Consider the following 26,660-nt stretch of genomic DNA (forward strand, 5'->3'; position numbering starts at 1 on the left):
TTTGTTTTCTTGACAATAGGCATTCTAACTAGGGTAACTTGTTATCTCATTGTAGTTTTTTAAAACTTATTTTTTTGGGGTACTGAGGATTGAACCCAGAGGCTCTTTACTAAGCTACATCCCTCAGACCTTTTCTAAAAAGTTTTAATCTTTTTTATTTTTAAGATAGGGTCTTACTAAGTTGTTCAGGGCCTCGCTAATTTGCTGAGGCTGGCTTGGATTTGTGATCCTTCTGCCTCAGCTGCCGGAGCCACTGGGATTATAGCATGCGTCCTGACACCCGGCTTCTCATTGTAGTTTTGATTTGCATTTCCCTGATGGCAAATGATATTGGACATTTTCATGTATTTGCTGATCATTTATACTTCTTTTGAGAAGTGTTTATTCAGATGATTTGCCCATTTTTAAATTGGCTCAGTTGTTTTGTTGTTGTTTGAGTTCCTTATGTATTCTGGGTGTTAATCCTCTGTCAGATGAATAGTTGACAAATCTTCTCTACCATTCCATAGGATGTCTCTTCACTGTGTTGATTGTTTCCTTTACTGTGTAGAAGCTTTTCAGCTTGATTTAATACTGTTTGTCAAATTTTGCTTTTGTTTCCTGTGCTTTTAGAGTTCTATTCAGAAAATCACTGCCTGTCATGAAGTGTTTCCCTGTCTTCCTCTAGTAGCTTTCGCAGTTTGGGGTCTTTTTGCTCCATTTTGAGTTGATTTTTTTGTGCAGGGTGAGAGGGGTTAAGTTTAGTTTCATGTGTATATCCATGTTTTACAATACCATTTATTGAAGAGACTAGCATTTCTCCAATGTATGTTTTTGGCACCTTTGTTGTGAATCACTTGTCTGTAAATGTGTGGTTTATTTCTGGTAATTCTGTTCCATTCTATTGATCTGTTATATTTGGTGGTTTTTTGTTTGTTTGTTTGTTTTGTTTTGTTTTTGTCAATACCTTGCTGTTTTGGGTTACTCTAACTCTACAGTATGAGTTGAAATCAGGAATTGTGATGCCTACTGCCTTGTTCTTTTTATTCAAGATGACTTTGGCTATTTGGGGTCTTTTGTCCTTCTATATGAATTTCAGGATTGTTTTTTCTAGTTCTGTGAAGATTGTTTTTGGTATCTTGAATCTGTGGATCATTTGGGGTATTATGGACATTTTAATGACATTAATTCTTCCAATTCATGAACATGGGAGGTCTTAACTTTTTTTTTTTTGTCTTCAATTTCTTTCATTGGTGTTTTGTAATTTTCATTGCAGAGGTCTCTTACCTCCATGGTTAAGTTTATTTCTAGGATATTTTATTTTATTTTGTGTAGCTATGGCAAATGGGCTTGTTCTCATGATTTTTTTCCCAGAAAATTCATTATTGATATGTAGAAAATTAGTTCTTTCTCTTATTTTGCATCGTCCTCTGGATTGTAGGTTTTTGGGAACCTAGACCTTCTTGTTAGTTTTTCTCATATCCCAAACAACTAGCAAATGGAGTAGCATCCAGTGAAAGATGTAATGAATAAATAATGGAGAGTTATGCTTTGTATTCATGACAGATGCTACTGTGTGCTGCTTGGCTCCATGGCAGCAGACTGTCACTATTGGAGGCCTGAGGAAGCACATCTGATGTAAGGTTCCTCGCTTAGCATTTGCCCCTCCCATTTCTCCCTCTTTTCCCGGGCAAGGACAAAGCTAGAAGACTGCATATAGTTTTCAAATTAAGAATGGATGTGGAAGCGACAAAGAAGGATGTTTATCTGCTCCTTCAAACTTCTCCACCTGGCCCTCTAGAATAAACATGGTCAGGGAAAGGGACAACCCAAGACATTGAGAGAGGCCCTCCTATTATAAGCCCTTCTAGAATGGCTTTTCTGTATTTATAACTAGGGTGGCCAGCTGTCCTCATTTGCCCGGGACTGTTCTGATTTTAACACTGAAAATTCTGTTTCCCAGGAAACCATTCGCTGGGACATAGAAAGCACAGGCTTTTGGCAATGGGTGCTGAAGGTCGAGGGGTTGGGTGGGGGGAAAGGAATACAAAACCCATAAAGCAGCTGCAAAATAATAGGAACTGAAAACAACATGGTTTTAGCATCAGATGGATGCTGAGTAGGTTATCTGCCCTCTGTAGTTGATATCACTACGGAATAGTACTATCACTATTGCTAAAAACTAGCAGTTTTTATCTCTCTGCTCATGTTGCAACTGTGATTTGTGGTTCACAGTAATGGATCATTTACTGTTGCATCATTGAAAACTATGTGACTTCAGTGTGCTATTAAGGGCTTTGTAATCGTGAACATTAAAAATCCAGCTTTTATTTTGCCTGTTTATCAGCTGCTATATTTTGTATCAAGATAGTGCTTGCAGGACCCTGAGGTGTGACTTAGTGGTACAGTGTGTATTTAGCATGCCTGAGGCCCTGGGTTCAATGCCTGGCATACACACACACACACACACACACACACACACGAACACACACACAATTTTCACAGGATAGTGCTACCTAAAATGTTAATATGGTACCAATGCCAGCATGACCTAGACCTCACTAAAAAGGATAAATGATTATGCAATCTACAGAAAAGGAATTGGCATTGGGTATGGTGGAGAAAGCAATGTGAAACCACTTACGGAGATTGAGTCTCATGAATGTGGACTGAGATAAGCAAGTTCCTCTAAATCAAAAGCTCTTTTGGTCTCCCCAAAAGACACCAGTAGTAGTTTCTTGGAAGCAGCAGGTGCTGACTGGTCCTGGACACAACATATGAAGGAATCACATTATTGTGTAGTTCCCCTGTTGTCCCTTGGAACTGAGTAAAGATACACTTCCTGCCTCAGAAGTTGCTGAAGGTGCCCTGTGGGCAAAGAGAGAAGATCTTGATAACAAATGCAATGGCCCTTGTGGTTGAAAGATGATTCTGTCAGGTCTTACCAGGGACACTCTTTTCTAGTCAAGGAATGTATCATATCCTGACAAAATAAATATTCCCCACAGCTCTTTGGGATTTTGATTTGGAATAAGAAATTTTAAATCACCTTGATTTCTGTAGAGATTTTGATGAAATCTCAGAAAACATAAATCAAAAAGATTGTTGTTGTCTTACTCGAATGCAAACTAAGCTTTGCTCATCAATCTGCATGTTGTACAGATAGTACAAAGGTAAATTTTGGAAATTCCATCCAGTCTGTACACTTATCAAAGAAACTAAAATGATGTTAGCCCACTTTGAGCACAATGCACTTCCAAAGAGTACGGTTTGTTTACAGGTAATAAAGAGACTTCCATCATGCAAGTTTTGGGTCATTTTCTAGTTTCCTCAAAGTGTGCAGAAGCATTGAATAAAATATTTGAATTCATAAAAGTGGAAGAGGATAGTCTTCATTTTTAACTATCTGATGTTAAAAGGTTAGCCTGTCATCAAATCATATTTTCAAAGCATGGGACAAAGAATGTTCTTCTTTATTTGGAGACACATTGAGGGTGAGACTGGAGAAAAGAAGTCAAGTAAAACAAATTTTCAGAAGTGCTTTGATGAAGCCAGGGGGAACCTAGAAAAGGGTAAAGGAACTGTGTAGGGTATAACAAAAACTCATATGGACAAAAATTGAATAATTTTTGGAAGTACGACTGCTCAAAAAATATTTTAAGTTACCAGAAACAAGACACCAAGTTAAGTTGGACTTTCTCACTTAAACTACAACTATGATTTTCTAAATTCAAATTATGCTTTTACTTAAAACCATTTCTCCTGAGAAAGAGAAGTTTAGCTTAACATCTATTTGGAATGTATAAAAATGGCAGGCAGTCTTAAATGTGAATCACGAAACTACAAAACTTCCAGAAAAGAACAAAAGAGAACATCTTTAGGACTTTGAACTGGGTGAAGAACACTTAGACTTGACACCAGAAGTAAGATCTATAAGGGGAAACATTGATAAACTGGAACTCATCAAAAGTAACCTTCTCTCTTGGAAAGAGCCTGCTGAGAGGATGAAAAAAGCAAGCTTTAGATAGGGAGAAAATATTTGTAAACTGCATATCCAACAAAGTGCATGTCTGGATTATATAAAGAACTATTGGAAAAGACATCTCACCAAAGCAGATATACAGGTGACAATAAGCACAGGGAAAGCTGTTCAGTATCATTAGCCACTAAAGAAATGCAAATTAAAGCCATAAGATACCATTATACATCTATCAGAATGGCTAAGGTGAAAAAAAAAACAACAATAACAAAAAAAAAAAAAAAAAAAAAAAAAAACGGGTAACTCCGTATGTTGGCAAAGAAGCAGAGAAATCAGATCACTCCTATATTGCTAGTAGGAATGTAAAATGGGATTGAAAAAGGATTGCCACTTTGGAAAATAGTTTGTAGTTCCTTTAAAAACTAAAAATGAATTTACCATAAAACTTATCATTTGAATTCTGGATAAAGGAGAGTATGTTCACAGGAGATGTGTAAGAGTGTGCTCGTAACACTTTTTTTCATGATAACAAAAAATTGGAAACTACTGAAATGTCTTTCAGTAGGTGAATAGTTAAACTGCATCAATACCATGGATACTGCTCTTATGAAAAGAAGGAACCACCTATACATGCAACAACTTGTATAAACCTCAAAGAAATTATGATGAGTGAAAAAAAAAACAATTCCAAAAGGTGACATACTGGATGATTTCATTTATGTAACATTAATGAGGTACCATAATTATAGAGATGGAGAACAGATTAGTAGTTGCCAGAGATTAGGGATTGTGGGTAGGGGATGGTTGTGGCTATAAGGGGTAACAGGAGGGGGGTCTTCTACTGATTGTACTGTCGATTATCTTGGTGGTAGTGGCTGTGGGTTTACAAGATGATGCTGTGGTAAACACACAGAGCTACACGTGTATATGCACACATATGAGTGTGAAATCTGCTGTGTTTGGATTGTACCCATGTCAATTTCTTGATTTTGGTAATGTTCTAGAATTGTGTATGATGTTAATATCAGGAGATACTGGGTGCAAGGTGTGTGAAACCTCCTTGTACATTTCTTTTCAACCACTTCTTGTGAATCTATAATTATTTCAAAATACAAAGTTTCATAAAACAATGTATAATGTAAACATGAATGGCCTACATGATGATTTTATAGATGCAAACAACTTGATTAGCAAATAAGCCTGTAGATTCAAAATGGATATTTTTAAAGAACTGAAAATTAATTCCCATAAGTGAAACCTGTTTATGCGAGTGAGTAAAATCATAGGTATTCCATACTCCACTGATTTTTTTTTTTTTTTTTGAGAGGATATTTTGTTTGATGTCATCACATTGGACCCATGTCATGGATCAGTGTACTATGGACTTGAGAAGCACAGAGCTGCAAAATCAATGTGAATTTTACATATGACTATTCAGTTTTACTAACATATAAAGAAAAAGGAATGTCTTAACAACTCCAGGAAGTTCAGAGAAGCATTCATGGAGAAGGAAACAGAAATTGTAAAATATCCTACTGTACCAGGGAACAGAAAGAAACTTTTTTGATGTTGTTATTAAAACTAGGTAACTGTTTAACTATCCATTTTTTTTTATGTTCTCCATTTTAAAAGTCTTAACATTTATACATCTTCAGAATACATAATATAAAGCCTACAAAATTTAAAGTGAATAATTTTTAAATGAGTTAAAAGAAACTGCTGTATCAGAACAGAAACATTTTAAAATATTGTTATACTTTTCTCACATCTCATTTAATTAGTTCTACAAATTACTACTGATTGCCATTTTAAACAATTTTATTGATTACTACTAATTGCTATTTTTTGTAATTATTTTGGTTAAATAATTACATTTATGTAACAGAAAGGTAAATAATACAGAATATATAATTTCTCATGTTACTTTTTTATGTTAAAGCAGTAACACTTGTTACTTTTATGTGCACCTTAGCCTGTCTGTGCTGCTATAACAAAATGCTATAGACAAGCAATTTTGTAACAACAGACATTTATTTCTTCAAGTTCTGGGGGCTGGGAAACTCAAAACCAAGGCACGAGCCTACCTGATGTCTGATGATGGACTGCTCTCAGGTTCCAAAAGGGCTCCTTGCTGCTGTATTCTCTAAAGGGGAGGCATGCAGTGTCCTGATGTGGAAGAAAGAAGGGTAAAGGGGGCAGAGGGAGATTTCACTACCTTAATCTCTTAGACAGTTTGATAATTTTATTCATGAAGGGCTCCACCATTGAGACTTAATCACCTCCTAAAGGCACTGCCTCCTAATACTGTTACCTTGATGATTAAGTTTCAACACATGGATTTGGGAGACATTCAGATGGTAGCTTATTACTGCTATGTCCTGGGTTGACTCTAACACTAGTGGCAGTAAGAAGCAAATAAGTCTAGCTGGAACTGACTTCCTGATCCACCTCTGACCCACCTCTGTGTTCACTTGAGGTGGGGATAGTGAGGAGTGAACTAAGCAGCTCACACATTGATTTGCTTCTCCTGCACCACCTCCTCTGACACAGTGGATTGTTTTCCCCCACTGAGAAAACACTGCTTCTGTTTACACACAGCCACACAATTACAGCCACAATTTACATGTAGCCTCAAAGAATGCAACATTGTAGATAACAAAGGGAGAGAGAAGTTTAAAAAGGGAAAACAACCAGAAATTTTTAAAAAAGAAATGTAGGTTCTAGCACACAATAAAAGATACATAAATGTTTGGTGAATGGTTGAAAAAAATGAGTGAATGAATGAATGAATGGGAGAGTGAATGAAAAGTACATGAAGTGTTGCTAAATTTCCTAGTCCAGCTAATTATAGAGACTGTGTCTAAAAAAAGAATTAGAGAATATAGATGTGAAATGTTTTAGGTGCTTAACACATTTCTTGGTTGACTTAAACAGATTCTACCTATAGGTATATCATAGTTCATGCTATTTTGGGATCCAGTTCCTCTCTGCAGTCCAGGATTTCAGAGAAACAAATTTGCCTTTGTCAGAATGTTTCCAAACAATGCAGAGAGAGGAAACCACACCCATTCAAAACACACTCTTTGTCACATGTGTTTAAGCTCAGCTAGGTTTTTATGTTTTCTAACTTGCCCAGTTTTTTTATAAAACCTCACTTTCATATAATATGCACTCCTATGGAAATATTAATCACATTTAAAATTAGAGCTTTTTATGGCAACAAGGTATACAGATATAATATGTATCTTTCCAAAACTTGTAAGATCTACCAATAACCTCATGACCGGAGTGTCAGGGATCAGAAGATCCGGGCTATTAACTATTCAGATTTCTGAATCTTGCAGCCTTAAAGGGTCGTAGAATTCACACAGCCCACTCCTCACCCATCAAGGGCCCTCTCTTTACTCCCCTGCCCCCTCCATTGTGTGGCTGGAGGAAGAAACTTTATTCCCAGAAGAACTTTCTCATATTATTTCCATCATGTGCTTTCTGATGCCTTCCCCATATGTATCCACACTTTGTTAACCAAAGAGGACATTATTTTAGTATCATGTGGGATGATAATGAATCTAATGGCTTGTCCCCAGCTCTTTGTGTTCCCCTTTCAGAAAGAGAAGACTAGTCTTTCCATAGCAGTAGGACAAAATGCTCCTCCAAATGAAGGAACCTCGAAGTGCTCTGGTTTCTGGTATACCAATCTTAGCTTGGGTTAAGTTTTAATTTATCTCTGTGAAGTTTAGTTTCATAAATAATGAGGTGGTTACCAGTTATTCCTAGCTTTTGAAGTCTGTTCTTCCCAAGTACCATATTCGTCCACCTTTTTTGTGTCATTAAACCTGTCGAATGTTAATATCAAACCTGTAGCCCCCAAAGGCATTTGCAACATTTACTATAGTTTGCTAGTGCAAAGTAGTATAAGATATTGTCATTTACTCATAAGATTCTTTGCTTTTCAAAATGTACTTATAAAAATTATACTGCACCTTTTAAAATATAAATGAAGAGGTTGGGAAAATTAGCATGTAAATGTAGGTGGTAATTGTGCAAACAGTAATTATATTGTACTGAAAATAGACATATTCATCAAAAATTAAAGTATCAAAGTAATTTAAAAATAATTTCCAAATAAATGGCTGCCATTGTGGAGAAATATTTAACTCTCTTGAATTTTTTTCTTTTACAAATACAACATTTTGCTAATGATACTCAGATGAACCACAGTCTTTATGATGATTATTTTAAAGTTATGTGACTCAGTTAAATTGATTGGTTATAATTTGCTTGAGCTTTTTATAGTAAAAATCCTATACTATTTTCTTTTTTGGTACTGGAGATTGAACTCAGGGGCACTTAACCACTGAACCATATCCCCAGCCCTTTTTTATATTTTATTTAGACACAGGGTCTCTCTGAATTGCTTAGCACCCCACTAAGTTGCTGAGGCTGACTTTGAACTCATGATCCTCCTGCCTCAACCTCTTGAGCCACTGGAATTACAGGTGTGCAACACCGTACCTGGCTACTCTTTAGATCATGTAAATCTTTCACCTTTACTAGTTTCTTTTAGTAAAAAATACTTTGACTTAAATATCCATATGCACCTCAGTGACTTCTGTACATTTTTTAATAGTGCTGTAAATACTCTGTAATCTTTCCAGCTGAATCCATCCTTTACAAGTGAAAACATATGGTAAAGATGAAAGGCGATTTATTCTCAGAGTACCTGCTGTTGGGATGTGTACCTGCTGAATCATGTGTGATAGGGTGGCCAGCATGCCCCTCAGAGGAGGGAAGTTTAGCCAGCCTGTTAGGGGAATGCAGGGAGAGAACAGATGCAGAACTGCATCAGGAAAGAAAGTTAGGCCAGCTGCCACCAATCTCAAACACTGTTTCTCTAGCACCTGGTCATTATTGAACAGAGGTAGAGCCAGGCCTTTTAGTTCTCCAAGGGGAAAAATTAAAAGTTTTTCATAGTCCATCTGTCGTACTGGACTTCTGTCAGTAGAGTAACTACCATACTTGGTTTAATCGCACTTCCTTTATACAAAAAGAGGTATCCTATCCAAACCTTCCATTACCTTTAAAGAAGTTTCTGTACATACCATTTTATAGTGCAACAAAATTCCTATTCAGACACTCTCATTGAGTACAGTACTAAGAAGCTATCCTCTTGAATGAGTGCATGCATTTGTGTATAGTATTCTTATAGGTTTAGTCTTTTGTATTAGTTAGTCATTGCTGTGTAACAAACCATTCCAATATTTACCAATTTAAAGAACAATCATGATTCTGTGGACCAGCAAATTGGGCTCATTTCTGCTGAGTGCTGCACTTTCCTGGGCTCACTCATGCAGATGCTGTGTTGTTTGTGGCTTGGCTGAGGCTGGAGAATCTAGAACTGCCTCACCCATATTTGAGAGGTTGGCAGGCTATCAGCCAACGCTAATTTCTTTTTCATGTGACCTCTCTAGCAAGCAAGTCTGGGCTTTTCTTGTAGAGGTTTCAGGGTTCTCAGCAGCATAGGCTTGCAAACCCCAGTGCCCAAGTACTTTTCATGTCTCTGCTTTTCTCATGTTGGCCCCTTCACTGAAAGAGGTCACACTGCACCCCAGATTCAAGGAATGGGGGTAAAAGACTACACCTTTTGAAAGAAAGTGTTGCAATAGCACCACCAGATAGGGATGGAAAGAATTTGTGACAGTTGTTTAAGTCCTCCTCTCTTCTCTGGTAGAGTGTTCCTGGTTTTATGCTTTTGTTGATTTTCATGATTAAAGAAAATGAATACCAAAGTTCAAACCTACCTTAGAGTAGAAAGAGTAATACAGTGCAATGAATCTCCCATATGTCCATCACCTAGATTCACCAATTTTCAACATTTTGCTACATTTGCCTCTTCTATTTAAAAATTTTCCTCTTTGTTGAAATATAGCAAGTTCCAAACATATGCCATTTCAACTTTGTATGTTTGAATATGCTCTTAACAAAGTCCCTTCCTTAGGTAGTTGCAATGCCATCATCACATCTTGGTATCATATAACTGTCCATCATCAAATATTCCCAATTGCCTTTTAAAAAAGTCTTAAAGTAGGTTGATATGAAAAGAAATCCATATAAGATCCATTGTAAGTCCCAACTTACTTTTCTTTTTTTCTGTTGCTCTGTTTGGAAAAGCAGGGCTGATTCCTACATAGAACCTTCCACATTTGTTTGTTTCCTGTGGAATCATTTAACTTGCATCTACAGCTCCTGTATTTCTGTCTACCCAAGTTAGCCCTATAGGCTGGATTTCATTTAGGTTCTTTTTTTTAAAAAATAGAAATTCTTTTTTTTTTTTTTTTTTTTTTTTTTTGTGGTGCTGGGGATTGAACCCAGGGCCTTGTGCTTGTGAGGCAAGCACTCTACCAACTGAGCTATATCCCCAGCCCAGAAATTCTTCATAGTTAGTAATGTGTATTTCTAATTGCCTCACGGGAGTCATATATTTGCATGTCTTTCTTTTAGTGATTCTCAGGTTGATCCTTTGATCTTTTGGTGATCATTGCCTAAATCTATTAAGTGCACAAGATGATTTTCTCTTATTTATTTCCAGATTTATTAGCTGGAGTTCATGATGAGGAACTTTTCCTCATCAATCAGAGTTACTTGGTTACCTGAAACAAAGTTCATGCGAAGTGTATCTTTCCTTTTAATTGACAGCTTAGGAAGTAGGGATGTGGTGTCCAAGTTATATCCACAGATGTGCAATGAGTTATTGTTTGTTTTGAGAGCTCTTTCACTTTCTTACTTTGTTATTATGAAGTCATGGGTTTTAGATATTCAGTGTGATTCAGTCAAATGCATTCTTTTTCTTTTCTACCCCCTTCTTTCCTTCCTTCCTCCCTTCCCTCTTCACTCCTTTCCCTCCCCTTCCCTCTCCTCCCTTCCCTTCCCTTCTCTCTTTCTCTCTTTTCCTTCCTTCCTTCCTTCCTTCCTTCCTTCCTTCCTTCCTTCCTTCCTTCCTTCCGTCAGGGTCAAACTATATCATCATTGACCAATGAGAGCTACTTATTGGCTTCTGTATAATTTTGTCTCATTAATATTTGAGAACTTCTTTGCATTCTGTCACAAAATATTCCCAGATTATCTTGCACATTCTTTGGTCCAGATTATAAGTAGTCATTCTTGGCTGGAAATTCAATATGGACATTAGGTGTGCTCACTGCTTTTGAGTTTTCATTTTTTCTAGTCCTTTTCAATGGAGAGAGAGAGAGAGAGAGAGAGAGAGAAAGAGAGAGAGAGAGAGAGACTGACTTTTTTAACTTAAATTAGAATTGCAAGTTTTTTTTTTACTTCTTTGATTTTATACTTTTTTCTTAGTTAGAAAATCTTGTTTCCTAACAATGTTAATATACACTAATATGTATCACTATTATAACATATATAACAATGCCAACATTATTAGTATACAACATATATTATGCTAGCATTATTACTTAGAATTGTTCTAAATGTATAACTTCAAAATTATTATATACATAGTATAATGATGACAATGTTATAAATGGATGTATGTTAATAATGTTAATATAAGTTAAGTATACTAATATGTACTGGCTAATATATATTACATAATACATCAATGAATATATGTCTTATATTATGAATATGTTTCAAAGTAGTAATGCTAATATTATTAATAACAGATTAATGAATGAAATTTAAACTCTTCTCTGCAATGCTGTTTTTCTTAGAATATGCTAGAGTCTTTGGAAATCTCTCTGTATAGTTAGGTTGCTGATTTTATGTACATTAAGGTTTCTTTTTTTATTTTATTTTTACAGACTGCATTTTGATTCATTGTACACAAATGGGGTGCAACTTTTCATTTCTATGGTTGTACATGATGTAGATTCACACCATTTGTGTAATCATACATGTACATAGGGTAATGATGTCTGTCTCATTCCACTATTTTTCCTTCTCCTGCCCCCATCCCCCTCATTTCCCTCTACACAATCCAAAGTTCCTCCATTCTTCTCTTATTCCCCCCACCACCTCACCTCGTTATGTATCATCATCCACTTATCAGAGAAAACATTTGGCCTTTGGTTTTTTGGAATTGACTTATTTCACTTAGCATGATATTCTCAAAATCCATCCATTTACCTGCAAATGCCATAATTTTATTCTTTATGGCTGAATTATATTCCATTGCATATATATACCCTGGTTTTGTTATCTATTCAACTATTGAAGGGCATCTAGGTTGGTTCCACAGTCTAGCTGTTGTTAATTGAGCTGCTGTAAACATTGACATCAACGTAGTATGCTGAATTTAAGTTCTTTGGGTATAAACCAAGGAGTGGGATAACTGGGTCAAATGGTGGGTTCATTTCAAGTTTTCTGAGGAATCTCCATACTGCTTTCCAGAGTAACTGCACCAGTTTGCAACTCCACCAGCAATGTATGAGTGTGCCTTTTTCCCCATATCTGTGCCAATACCTATTATTGCTTGTGTTGTATATTAAGTTTTCTTGTTTCAATTTGTTTTCAGCTTTTATGGATTGCATTTTTATTTCATTTTATTTTTAAATACATAAAATGTTTTTGTTTCAAAACTTAAAATGATTCATAAGATATATATTAGAAAGTATTCATATAATTGCTTCCTCCTTCCTGTAAAAGTTTTTGTTTTTAGTTTTCCTTACAAAGTTTCTTTTTACAAATATCAGCAAATATATGTATATACTTTTATTCCCTTTAAAAATTATTTTACTTAACAAGGACCTAAGAACTTAGTGAAACCCAGTCTCAAAATATAAAGGGTTGGGGATGTGACTCAGTAGTAAAGTGCCCCTGGGTACCCCCCCCCCCAAATATTTTTAACAATAAAAGTATATTTACCTCTTTTAGATGTAGTATTTTATGAAATTCTATTAACTTTTCATATTTTGCTTAAAAGATCATTATAAAGATTTTACAACACACACATTGTTAAAAAAAATCATACTTTGGGGAAGCCTTTGACTTCTTTTATAATAGATTTGTGTTTGTTATCTTTCTGACACTGTGACAAAATATCTGAGAAAAATAACCTAAAAGGAGGAAATATTTATTATTGGCTCACAGTTTCAGAGGTTTAAGTCCATTGTCACTTGGCCTCATTGCTGTGGGCCTGTGGTGGCACAGTATATTGTGTCAGGAGTAGGTGGTGGAGGAAAGCTGCTCACCTCATGGTGGCCAGGAAGCAAAGAGAGGGAGAGCCAGGGCCCCAGTTTCCCCTTTACGTCAAGAGCACATCCCTAGTGACCTAACATCCTGCTGCTGGGCTCTACCTCCTACAGTTTCCACCACCTCTCAGTAGCACCACAGACTAGGGACCACCCCTTTAGCATGTGGACCTTTGAAGGGCATTTAGGATCCAAACCATAATTGTATTTTATCCACATCACCTTCCCCCCCATTCTAATGAGTTTGGTACTCCTTGCCATCTTTGGAGGACAGACTCCAAACTAAAAAGGTGTGGATAGGTTTCTTCTAACTTCCACTAGTATTTGAGACCCAGAAAATGACTCACAGCAGTCCTTTCCCAATAATGAGCCTCAGAAAAAGAGCTTCTGGAGCATAATAAGAAACTTGAAATTCCATGTGTACTGTTTGCATTGTCCTCCGACTTTTTCGATCTATATTCTGCCTTATCTAGTCATGTTCTCAAACCTTGAACTTATGAAGTCTAGAGGCTCAAAACTAACATGACCAAAATAGTTTTCACAAGATTTGGAGGGTAGGTGGAATTGGCAAAATCGGAAGAATGTAAGAGAAATTCAAGCATTAAACTACATCTGATGAGTTAGATGTAGTTTAGTTAATAATGTTGCACCAATGAGAATCTTTTTGTTTTTAACATATGCCCTGTCATTATGCAAGATATTAACCTTAGGGGAAGCTGGGTCAGTGGAGGGATGTTTAGGAACTCTCTTTGCAACTTTTCTGTAAAATTACAGTTATTCTGAAGTGCATTTTATTTAATACACACACACAGTCAACAAAGAGAGAAGACTTAAACTGCATGCAATACAAAAAGATACATAAAGAAGGTGAACAAATCAATAAAAGAAATGACCTAATAGGACAAAATGGGTAAACAACAGCATCAGGCAAGTGATATGCCATTTCTTCCTACTAAATATTAATATTCTCAAGTGTTCATATGGGTGTGTGAGGGGGGAACAGGATAGGTTGATTTGGTTTTCTTGAAGAGCAGTATCCAGTTAAAATTTTTTTATTATTTTATAAAATCTATTTTTATTTTTTAAATAAGCATATCCTGCAAGCCAGAAAGTTCCTTTTTGGATGCCTCTCCTAGAGAAATACTTATATGTATCCAAAAAAATATGTAAGAATTTTCATTTCAACATTATAATAGTAGTAATCATCCTAAACATTCATATTATAGCGTTCTAGAAAGCCATTTTAAGATGAGGCAGATTTTCATTGTTCGAAAGAATTTCTGAGACCAAATATTAAGTAAAAAAATGAACTTAATAATAAATATTGCCTATCATTTGTTTAAAAAACACAAAATCATATATTCCTATATATGTATTTCTCTCTTTCCTCTGTTTACACACACACACACACATAAAAACACAGAAAGCCATCTGGAAACAAACTTTCTGGTTAGGTTTAAATAATAGTATCCCTGGGTAATAGGAAGGGAGATGCAGTAGATGAGATTCAGTTGACTTTTTAAAAATACCTTGCTTGAAACTTTCCCAGAAGGAATGTATACCAGTATTACTTGTGAAATTAAGGGAGGATTCAAAAGGGCCTGGACATTGGTTAACAGAGAGACCTAAAGCTGGTAGGCAGCTCTTGAGAAGTTTGTCACAAACTGATAGAACAGAGGTGGGCACAGTGCTGCCTATATGATCTGAGGCCCAGTGCAAAATGAACATCAGGCCCCCTTGTTCAACAAGCAGAAATAAGTGCTCTTAAACATACCTACAGCATGTAGCTTTTGCTTTTCTTCTACAGTCTACATCTTGTCATGTTTTTTAACTTACTACTTAATGTCATTCTAAGTAAAAATGGAACAATTAAAAATGTGAAGTATTAGCTTGAATTTTACTATTCATTTTGTAAATGAAAATTTCAGAGCATTTAGTTCACATGAAGAGACACTGAAATTATATAATTCAGACTTTGTGGCATGTCTCTGGAGTATGCTTCAAATGGGCCGGCCAAAAGAGACAAAATCAGCCAGACTCAGAAAGGTTGGAAGGAGGGGGAGAAGATTCCATCGCCAGGCACAGAACCAGTACAGACAACACAGCACCCTATGTCAGGCTTAGGGCACATAATCACAGCAAGCACAGACCCTTCCAGGGTCCCAGGGTCCCATTTGTACATGTGTTGAGCCTGCTGACTTGCTGAGTCTCCTTCTCAAAAGTCTAAAATGTCCTGCTAGGAATACAGTCTGGGGAAGTTGAGTCACATGCCTGCTACTCCAGCCACAGCAATCACCAAGGATCGTTAAAATTCCATTGCTAGACATCTTGGTCCCTGATTCTCTACTAAGCCAGAAGTTCACCTCCACCAAGAAGTGGCCTCCAGCCAGCTAACCACCAGACAGGAAGTGGTTTTGCCTGCCTGGTGTTCTTGTGCAACCAAAGATGCTGTGTGTACCCACACTGGGCCCCACCCCTTGCTTAGATCTGTGCAATGGACAAGTGGTGGAACAGGGTGGGAGAGGACCAGCAGAGACATTAGTGGGTACAGTATGGAATAGCTCAGAACCCCTCCTGACAGGTGATTAGACATTGGACTATGTGACAGCAGAGGCCCCAAGTCTCCAGTGCCCACTTCACTGTCACATAAATTTTCATTTACAAAACACAAATCCAAAACTGAAATTTTTAAGATTCAAGACCACAGCTGCAGACCATTTTGCAGGGCACTTCTGTGGTGGGGCCTTTTACACCCTCACTGGTATATACCTCTGGAGGTAGCCAGGAGGGATTAATAATTTTTTTGCTCTGGGTTTAAGATGGGAGGCACTAAATGAAGCTTGAATCCTGAGGTAGAATTATTTGGCTAAATAGTGGGAATGAAATTGATGGGGAGAGAGGATACAACCGAGAGAGTCAGCCCCACCCCTACTCAACCCCAATTCCCAGCCCAGAAGAAAAGCAGATGCTCAAGATAGGTCTGTCAGTGTTTTAGTAGAAAGGGAAGGGAGTTTCCATTCTTCAATTTCTATTCTCTTTATGAATTCTGGAAAGAGATGTTTTGCTTGGGCTGAGGATGGGGTCTATGAGGAATCATTAGGAGAGTATATAAGATGTGTAATAGTTGTAGAGAATAAAGGATACACTGCTCAGAGATGCTCCAGAAGCTGCCAGCCTGGCTCGTTCAATAGTTATAGGCTTTTGGAGCTTTCAAATTGCCTGGTTGCACAATATTCAGGACCCTTAAGAGAAAGTTTCACCTTGCCAAAGTCAGAGGAAAGGTGGACCCAAAGGAGTTGTTCTTTTTAGGAAAAGACTCCTATTTATTCTGAAATGAATAAAAAATGACTTGGTTTTAGTGCTTTTTAAAAAAAATGAAATGACTTTGGCAAATGGGTATAATTTTTTATTGTAATGAAATGTACTTAATATAAAATTTGCCATTTTAACAATATTAAAGTGCACAATTTGTAATGTTTATTTTAAAATAAGATTAAAGAGTTGGCAATCCTCTGTCACCCCTAAAGTGTTTTTTAAAAATTTTACTAGTATATGAAAAATAGAAATTTTCTGAGTCTTAAAAATGTTAACCATTTAACATTGTTATACAACTTTATCGGCACAGGAAAATTCTGAAGCAATCTGTAGAATTTTTAATGATATGGCATAGGAGTGAGATTAGGATGACTTACATTCTTGTTTTATAGTGCTTTGATAAAGTTTTCCTACTTCTAGGATTTTGTATTTATTTTCTTCTATGACTTTATCAAGATTGTCTCATGCTCTACTGTGGTCTCCTAATACTTCCTCTTTGCAGTTCATGTATAAACCCATAGCTTCTACCAAAAGTAACAGAAAGATGCTTTTCTGAGGATCTGTTTAGCAATGGAAACATAAACGTACATATGTAAAATGTAGGTAATGGATAAGGTGTTCATTAGGTCAAAGCTGTAATAAGTGGTACTGTGATATAAAAGATTTTACACAAACCATGTTTCTTTCATTTTTGAGCCGCAGACACCAAATATCCCACAGGAAGTTGTCTTTGCAAGTGTTGTGGTTTTTTAGTTTCCTGTTCAGTAGCAGTAGATGATCAGAAATAAATCTGTACATTGAAAGAAGTTCTTGGTTAAACTTTATTGTAACTCTAAATGAGAATCTCTGATTTAGTTGTATATTTTCCCATTTCATTGATCTACAGGAATTATGACCACATTCATCTTGGTTTAATTTGAAACATTTTTGGTATTCAATTGATAAACTTAATTATTAAAAAGGGTAATTCTTTAGATTATGCTTTATGCTTTATGTTTCATATCAAAGCACCTTCCCAAAATTAAACTGTAGAAATGTAGAAATGTTTTTAATTCTTGACATGTGTTTTAACTTTACTTTTTATCAACAAAAACTTTATTTTTAACAACAAAAACTTTTTCTTGGTTATTTGGAGATACATCAAAATACAATTTAATTTAGATACTTAAAATATTTATACAGTTTATATAGTTTAACAGTTCAATTTAGATACAGTTTAATTTAGCTATTAAAAATATTATTTGTAGACCAGGCAGGGTGGCACACTCCTTTAATTCCAGTGACTTGGGAAGCTGAGGCAGAAGGATTGCAAAAGAACAGCCTGGGCAACTTAGGGAGACCCCTTCTCAAAATAAGAATAAACAGTGCTTAGGGGTAGAGTTCTCTCCTGGGTTGAATCCCCAGCACCACAATCTTTTTTTAAAAATTAAAAAATACCATTTCAAAGGGATGGAGTTATAGCTCAGTGGTAGAGCGCTTGCCTAGCATGTATGAGGCACAGGGGTTCGATCCTCAGCAACACATATAAATAAAGAAAATAAAGATATTGGGTCCATCTACAACTAAAAATCTTTAAAAAAATACTTTTTTTTTTTTTTTGGTGCTAGGGATTGAACCATTTCAGGACTGGGGTTGTAGCTCAGTTGGTAGAGTACTTACCTCGCAAGCATAAGGCCATTTCAAAGGGATTCTGTTATTTGCTGAAATGTTTTTTCTTGATAATCTTTTTTCTTTCTTTTTTTTGGGGTTAACTAAGGATGGAACTACCTAAGGCCTTAGGCATGCTAGGCAAGCACTCTTTCTACTACTGAGCCACATCCCCATCCCCTTGATTATCATTTCTGAAGCAAAGCCTTCTCAATGTGAAATATTTTTACTTGATTTCATTGTTTAAAACCATGGCAAAGTTAAAACTATAATCAGATCTATTAGATTGGTGACATTGTTGTCATGTAGTACTTAAATTATATTTTGGGAAATGATGTAAGAGTGATAAATGAGAAAAAGGGACAGATGTCAGTGTTTTTGTAGATATTATCTCCAGATTTAGGTGTCATTAAAGACACCCTAACTCTATGCAGGTTATCTATATTGTACATTTTATTAAATGGTAAAGATAATGTGAAAGGTCTTGTGGAAACCACCTTTTAAAATAAAACATTTCTACCAAAATTTTTAAAATGATGTTCGTCCATAAGGGAATTTTAATCACCTTTCTTAAGCAAATAAATAACACTGTGTCCAAAGATAAAACAATCATACACAATATTACTTCAAAATAAAAATGTTTTAGACTATTTTTATGCAGGAGAAAAGAATGAAAAGAATAAGGGTTTGCTTTGCAGAATGCTGTTGTTGTAGTTCATATAGCTTAGTTATAAAATATATGGTACTTTGAGACCTTAATTGATATTTACATATTGTATGTAGATATTTCTTGGATACAATTGTTTGATATTTTCATATAGTTGAATTCTAAAGAGAAAACCTTTGTTTAAAATCTGGCATGTATGCTTTTTTCCATTTCTTGTGTGCCTTTTATGACACTATACTAGAATTTTGTTTAGATGTTATTTAATTATATTAAGAATTTTGGACATTTGTGAGGAACTTTACTTTTTTTTCTGAAATGTTTATTTCCATTGTTAAACTAAATTTACTTAATGGCATTGTGCCAGTAGACAGTGTTGTTCCTTTCCTACTGCAGACTCACAGAACTGCCCACTCAAACCCTCCAGCATAACCAGCTGAGAGGAGCTTTTTTACATTTTACGAAGTAGAAATTACTGAGGCTGGGAATGTTTCCCTACATACAGATTCTTTGGTGTTTAGCAAGGCTGTAGGCATTGCCGGGAGTGTGTGTAGTAGCTGATTAAACTGGACAGTGGACTGCGCATCTTTACATCCTTTTCTGCCCAGATTGAGCTGGAGGAAAGGGTTTAGAAATGCAGTCTGGCCCCTTTACTCGCCAAGAATTTCAGCAATTTTGATGGCTAAAAACTTTAGATTTCCCTGTCTAGCTGGTGGGGGGAAAGAGGCTTTGGGTACATCTCGGGGCCTTATGAGGGGTGGGCCAGGTTATCATAGGTCTCTTGGGTGCTTCTCAGACTGCTTGCCCCTAGAAGTGCCCCTGATATGTGACCAGTTTAGTTATGGCAGTCGGCTTGTCGTAAAGGAGAGCAGTGTCCTGAGTCTGTTAGAGCGCTTCAGAGATGCAAGAATGCATTGTCTTCAAAGGGCAACAATGCCCAGACACGAGACGACAGCTTTGACCATGAATATTTCCACAGTTAAAGGAACAACAGCTAGGTATTTGTCAGGCCAGTGTTTCCTGCTATACTGCTGCCATGGGCTGACCCAGCATGGCTTGTTGAGGAGCAAGTGGACAAGCCTCTGTTGGGAGTCGAAAAAGCGGGGTTGAGGTACTCAGTGGGGGGCAAATTCTGTAGGACTTTGATTAAAAACAAACAAAAACCCAGAAAGACTCCACGGCAGCGGAAACTGCCTTCAAGTTTCTTGGGTAACGGGGCTTTTCCTTGGGCGCCTCTGGTCGGACCCCGGCCGCGGCCTCGCCCCGCCCCCTCGCGCGCTCCGCCCCCGGCCCGCCCCCGCCCCCGCCCCCGCTCGGTCGGGCATGCTCAGTGGGCCGGGCTAGCAGGTTTGCGTGGCTGCCCGGAGTTGCCGGCGTCGGCTCAGCCCGCCGACGCCGCGCCCCTTCTCGGCCGCGCGCTCCGGGGAAGTTACGTGTGGAAGCCGGCTTCGGAGGAGACGCCGGAGGCCGCGGGCGCTGCCGAGTGGCGTGCGGGCGGGGCCGACGTGGCCGGGTTGCAAGAGCTTCGGGAGGCCCAACGAGCGACTGCAGTCGGAGGGAGGCGCCGGCCGGGCGCGCCCCGTGGAGAAGACCCGGGCGGGGCGGACGCTTCCTGGACTTTTGTCCGAGTTGAATCCCCTCCCCGTGGGCCGGGCCTTTCCGCCCGCCCCCCGCCCCAGTCCCGCTCGTTCCCGGGAGATGTTTATTTGGGCTGTGGCGTGAGGACCGGGCGGGCCGGTGGCGCGGAGTTTCGGGTCCGAGGAACCTAGCGCGGCGCTGGAGAGAGACAAGATGTCCGCCAGAGCCGCGGCCGCCAAGGTGAGCGCCTCCGCGGCCGCCAGGGCCTGGCCGGGCCGCGGCGAGTGCGGCCGCCCGCCGGCATCGGGCCGCGCCCCGCCCTCCACCTCAGGCGAAAGCCCGGGCGGCGACGGCGGGGTGGGCCGGGTTGGCGGGGGGCGGCGGGCCGCTGTGGCCGCGCCGGGGCGGACAAGCCCGTGGGAGGGGGCTCCGGGCGCGCAGAACCGCCGTCCCGGACAGGTGCACCGCTGCCGGTGCCTGGCTCCGGCTCGCTGCGAGCCGGGACGCGCAACAGGTCCTGCGCCCGGAAACTCGGCTTCCAGTTAGGGCTTTCCCGTGTCGGTGGCGAGCTGGAGTCGAGGTTTGGGGTGCTACCTCCAGCAGGCCGGTAGCTGCTGTCTTTGAAGGAGTGGTTGGTCCCCGGCGAAACCGTGTAGTTTCGATCTGATGTCACCCGCTGCGGTATGCGCAAGGTAGCGATAAGACGTTGAGACAGCATAGCACGACCTGTGAGTAGTAGGTCGGACTTTTTAATGCTGTATTATTTAAGGTACCTTTGGCAAAACTAAGTGCTTAGCATTCTTTAATAATTTGAGCTGACTTCCAAAAATAACGCAAAATACCCCTACACATGAGCAGTCAGATTGATTCCTAAACTAAAAATTAGTAAAGTTCGGTGGATTTAGCACAAAAAGTAAGTTTTCCTATCAATTTCCCCATGTGCTCTGAAGTATTGTTATTTTCTCATTTCCTTGATAGTAGCTTGTGTTACATTAAAAAGCTCAAATTTCCCAGAACCAATTAGAATCCTCCTTTCCTTTTGTACATTTTAACCTTCTTCATCACAAAGTAACATCTGCTCATCAAACAACAGGAATAGTGAAAAGTAAAAATCTCCCCTTTAAAAAAAAAAAAAAAACACCTCATTACTTCAAATATTATAGAGGTACTTAAACGAGAGGTGGTTTTTTTGTTTGTTTGTTTTTTTGTATTTATTTTTTGTTTGAATTGTTTTATTCATAAGATCCAGGAGAAGGTATAATATGCCCTTGAAACTTCTGAGCTCTTTAACAGGACTTTTTCTGACCGGCAGAAATTAACAGTTACGTTTAGTATTGAGTAGATTTTTTTTTAGGAAATGTAGTAATTTTTTAAGAAAAATTTAATTCGTATTTTTTGGACCTTTCATTGATGAAGTACAGTCTAAAGGTAAAACTTGATCCAAAGATTTATAGATTAAAAAGCAAAATTTTACTTTGTTTTTAAAATAAGGTCACATTATTTACCTTTTCTAGGGCTTCCTTTCCTAGGAGGAAAGGCTTTGTTTCCATATTACAAAGAATATCACTTTGTTCCCGAATATTGATATCTGGTACTTGATACTCAAGATAACACACTTTTAAAGGGTTATGTCAAGTATGGAGAGAAATGTTTTCAATAGATGGCCATATTAAGATGATTTAGGAGTAGTACTTTTGCTCCTAAATTATGATATTAAGGTTTTATGTAATATTGAAAATTTTCTTTAAATTTTACATTGTAGGGACATTTGCATGCTTAAATATTTATAAAATGGAAGTTGGATATGTATTTCTTTAAATACTGCATTATGGGACCATCTTGAAATCTTGCATAGAACAGTTCTTTCCCTAAATCCCATTTACTTTTTTAAAGTGATCCAAATGCTTAGGAACCAAGCTCTGTGCTCAATACTTTACATAGGTTGCTTATAGTTTCTTCCGCTCCTGAGTTTAAAACAAAACAAAACAAAAACCCACAGACATTAATTTTGCACCCTCTTTGCTTTTAGCCCAGTAGTTGTGGAACTCTTGTCTACTTTTAAGTTCTAGTAATGGTTGAAGTGTTTAATCCTGTGAATATGCTCCACTTTAGATCACCATTGCCTTATTGATAGGCATTTAACTTGTTTCCAGGATTTTGCTGTTGCAGTAAATACATTTTATGTGCTTATATTTATACTTTTATATCTGTACACTTATTCCTATATGGCAAATTCTGTAAAATTAAACTGCTGGGTCCAAGAGTATGTGCATTTGAAATACACCACTAATTTTTTTCCAAAAAGACTACCTAGGAACAAATATAACAAATCTTTGGGAGTTGCCTGAATCTTAATGATTGACAAAAAATCTGAGTCAGTGGGATAAAACAATTTTTAATTTCTAGATGAAAAGAATCAATATTGTAGAATTTACTAATTTTCCCCCAGTTGATGTATAGATGTAATACAGTTCCAAATAGAATTCTGGGGGGTATTGTATAAAACTGGACATACTGATAAGGAAGTTTACCTGATAAGTAAAATGATCGATAGCCAGAAAATTTTGGGAAAAGGAGGCCCTTTCAGAAACTGTAATTTGATGTAAATTCAAAGTCAAGTAGTATATATCAATTCAAAAACAGACTGGAACCAGGGCGTATGTTTTTATGGGCTTTTAATGATTGTATTGAGTGGCATTTGTCAGATACTGTTCTATGTGCTTAATTACATTCTGAGTAACCCTATGAAGTAGGCACTGGGTTAAGAAATTGAAACAAAGTAACTTGCCTAAGTTCAGTTAGCCTTGTAAGAGGGAAAACTACAGTTATGAGGTAAATTTAGCAGTGTAGGTTATTGAGGAAGGAATGGATTGTTCAGTAGATTGTGCTAAAACTGTTGGTTATGTACTCTTTAAAATGTTGGGTTTTTTGCCTTGAAGGTCCACCCTTTCTCCTCAACCCAAATGAAGCCTAAGGGTTTGGGGGTTTAAAAAAAAAAAAAAAAAAAACATACAAAATAAATCACAAACTACTGGGAGAAAATACAGGGTATTATTTTTTTTTTTAATATACCCGGATTGGAAAGGACTTTCCTGTGTGACATTAAGTACTAAAGGAAAAAAAGCTTTCACCTGTGTAATATACATCTGAATTTGCGATCAGAATTTTATTCAGTAGTGCACCTGATACAAAATTTTTTGAAAGTTGAAAATAGAAATTTGAGGGTGGTTCTGTGCTTTGCCAAAGAATTGTTTAATTATGTAAGAAAATGGTATGAATAATTATTAGGAACATTTTCATTGGTTGAATCACAGAAAGTGGTTGAAGGAAATTGGAGTGGCTTCTGGATTTTCAAGCTGTTTCACTTTGGAGGGAGCAATAAAATTTAAGATTGTTATTATATATGCTTATTATTTTGTTGTATACTTCAGTGTTTTTATGTCTCAGGGAGTTTTTTTCCCCTGGTGGCTATGTCTGAAATGATAATGTAGGTTAGTATAGAAATGATTTATATCAGTTTTTACCATTACACTATCAATTTATAGTATTTTCAAGAATCTATTATGTCAAATTAAAGTACATTGAACTTTTTTCAGTAGTCGAACATTTTTATAAGTTAAGAATTGCAGAAAATAGCTAAGCTAATGACCAAAACTAATTCCAATGGCTGGGGAGGCTGAGAAAAGAGGATCATGAGTTCAAAGCCAGCCTCGGCAGTGGTAAGGCTCTAAGCAACTCAATGAGACCCTGTCCCTAAATAAAAATACAAAATAGGGCTGGGGATATAGCTCCGTGGTCAGGTGCCTGAGTTCAATCCCCAGTACGGAAAAAGAAAGAAAGAAAGAAATTGTTTCTTGAGTAACAGTAACAATATAGATTTCATTTTGATATTTAATTGTAAAAATAAGACTGTGGTTTGTGAACATTTACTTAATTGTGTCTGCCAACTTTTAATGATCTTCACTGTTGTAACACTTTGCTGAGTCTGCTCAGTTTGTACAATTTTTTCACTAGTATTACTTTTGTAGTATTTTAGACAAAGCTTTTATTATTAGCTTGGCAATTTAGGTTCTTGTGTAATTGACTGATAACTACATTTTTTTTAACTCTTAAATTTGTTTTTAGGATATTTTTGTAGGACTTACTTTTCCAGTCATATATATATTAGCGCCTTTTCTCCCAACTGATGTTTTCTTGGTAGGAACTTGCAGACTGAACTTCTACTTCAGATTTAAAGAAGACTTATGCTGCTGTTGATTGCTATCAGTGATAGAGTTCAGCCATCCACACCAACAGATAATGAGTTGAAACCAATCTGTGGTTTTGAGGGCTGTAATGCAGTATATATAGGACCGCTTCTGGTTTGGTTTAGTTTGGGGGAAAAAAATAGTAGTTTCAGTCTTTTTTTTTTCTCTTTCTCTCTCTCTCTCTCTTTTTTTTTTTTTTTCCAATCCTGGAAACAATGTTCTGGCTTTGACTTTTTACTTGCTCTGTAATCTTTTTTTTTTTTTTCTATTTAAAGACCAAACATAAACTTAGTACAGTTTTAAGAATAAAACTGAGCAGAAATAAGGTAGATCACAATGCTGAAAAGGAAAATTATCTTTTAAAATAATTGTTTTTGTGAAAAATTTGGATTACATGTAGTGTCACCCATCTCTGACTGCTCAGTCACAGGGCTTCCCAGGCCCACACAGCACATTCACACAGTCAGCATTGAGTCCTGACTGAGCAGAGTAGTAGCTAAAGACAAACCAGTGGAATGAACAAAATTATTTTTTTATTAGCTGTATCTAGACTGATATTCCTGAAGTACTTGACTGGAACTTGGTTTGCATCTCTGAGATGAAAAGCAAGTTCCAAAGATAATCCTGAAAATCCTTATTTAATATTTAATTTTAACACTTAATATTGTAGAAATTAACCCTAGTTTTAAAATTAATCTAATTTGACCTGTTTCAAAACAGTATTTCCAGTGTAAAGAGACAATAAAAATAGGCCTTTTGCTATCTCTGACTTAGAGTTCTTCTTAATTTATTTATTATGGAGAAGAGTGGCTTCAGGTTGCTCCTTTATGGGTTAGCCAGGTGCTTTATTTCCATTCCTTCTTAAACAGATAAATTCTTAATAATGAGAAGTATGTGGGGAGGACATCAATAGGGAGTTTCATTCATTTCACATCCTAAAAATGGATGAAAACAATGGATTGAATGATTACACCACAGAGCACTGATATAGATCTGATGAAAAAAAAGATTTGTATTGTAGGTACATTTCAGTTACTAGAACAAACTATTTTGCACTGATAAAAGTCTTGAGAGGAAGGTTGATTGGTAAATAAACTCAAACATCCTAGTTTATCATGTGCAGAAAGGCGAAAAAGGGACCTGATATTACTTTCTATGGGTATTAATTAGGGGCATAAGATTAGCATATATCCGATTGAAGTAAAATTTCTTTTTTGCTCAGCTAAATTATTTTTGGGTTTTATTTTTTTAAATAATGCAAATTCCCAAAAATATAAAAGCTCATTTTCCATCTTGGGAATTTTTACTCTTTTGAAATTATCACTGGTATTTTGAGGGTTTGTAAATAGCTTCTGATAACTGAATATTACACGCAAAACTTAACGATTAATTCTTCTAATTCAGTATTTAACTCTAAAATTTAAGGTACCAGTAATGACTAGTTCTTTTTGTTAGCTCAACAAACATTAATTGAGCACATTTTGTTTTAGATCCCTGTCCTCTAGAAGCTTATAGTTTTCATTTGCTCTGTGTTATAATGGTCAGTGTGAAATGTGTAAGTCATTGTTTAATATCCAAAGCATTTGCATTGTTTACTCTTAAAAAGTAAGTATGAGCAAATTCACACTCATCCTGTAATAGCATTCTGGTGTTTTCTTGATTGAGGGAGGTGGTAGAGAGATATCTAATACAGTTTCCACATTTTTCCTGTTTGAACTGAATCTGGAAACATACTCAGAAGTGTTTTTAGTAAGTGGTGTATTTCAGTTGGACAAAGAGATTGAAAATACATAAGTAACTGAAATTTAGAATTCTTTATCTTCCTTGAATATAATGACCTGGAACACGGACACTATGCTATCTGTTACTGTTTATAGTTAGGGTCTACTAACAAGTTGTGATATATCTAACAATATTGATTTTTAAACTATTTTATGTTCAGTAGATACTACATGCCCAGTGTATACCAGGTACCTTTGTTGGTGATAGATACAGTACAGTGAACGCATCTATGTTCTGATGGATGATAGAAAATTTTAATA

The 26,660-nt window shown here is 37.0% G+C and overlaps 1 protein-coding gene across 9 annotated transcripts in view; it reads left to right on the top strand.

Annotated features, from left to right (window-relative positions):
• Positions 1 to 20,150: 20,150 nt before the first annotated feature.
• Tjp1 (tight junction protein 1) overlaps positions 20,151 to 26,660 on the top strand; it is an 86,500-nt gene continuing 79,990 nt past the window's right edge. For 5 of the 9 annotated variants that reach the window (XM_047538538.1, XM_047538540.1, XM_047538541.1 and 2 more), the window contains exon 1: positions 20,152 to 20,611. In XM_047538538.1, the coding sequence (XP_047394494.1) occupies positions 20,585 to 20,611 (27 nt within the window). In that variant the 5' untranslated portion in view covers positions 20,152 to 20,584. Of the gene's footprint in view, positions 20,612 to 26,660 lie in introns of all 9 variants that reach the window. The other 4 variants (XM_047538536.1, XM_047538537.1, XM_047538539.1 and 1 more) reach the window with 1 other exon arrangement.

This window comes from Sciurus carolinensis, chromosome 2 (assembly GCF_902686445.1).
Source record: "Sciurus carolinensis chromosome 2, mSciCar1.2, whole genome shotgun sequence".
NCBI classification, from domain to species: Eukaryota; Metazoa; Chordata; class Mammalia; order Rodentia; family Sciuridae; genus Sciurus; species Sciurus carolinensis.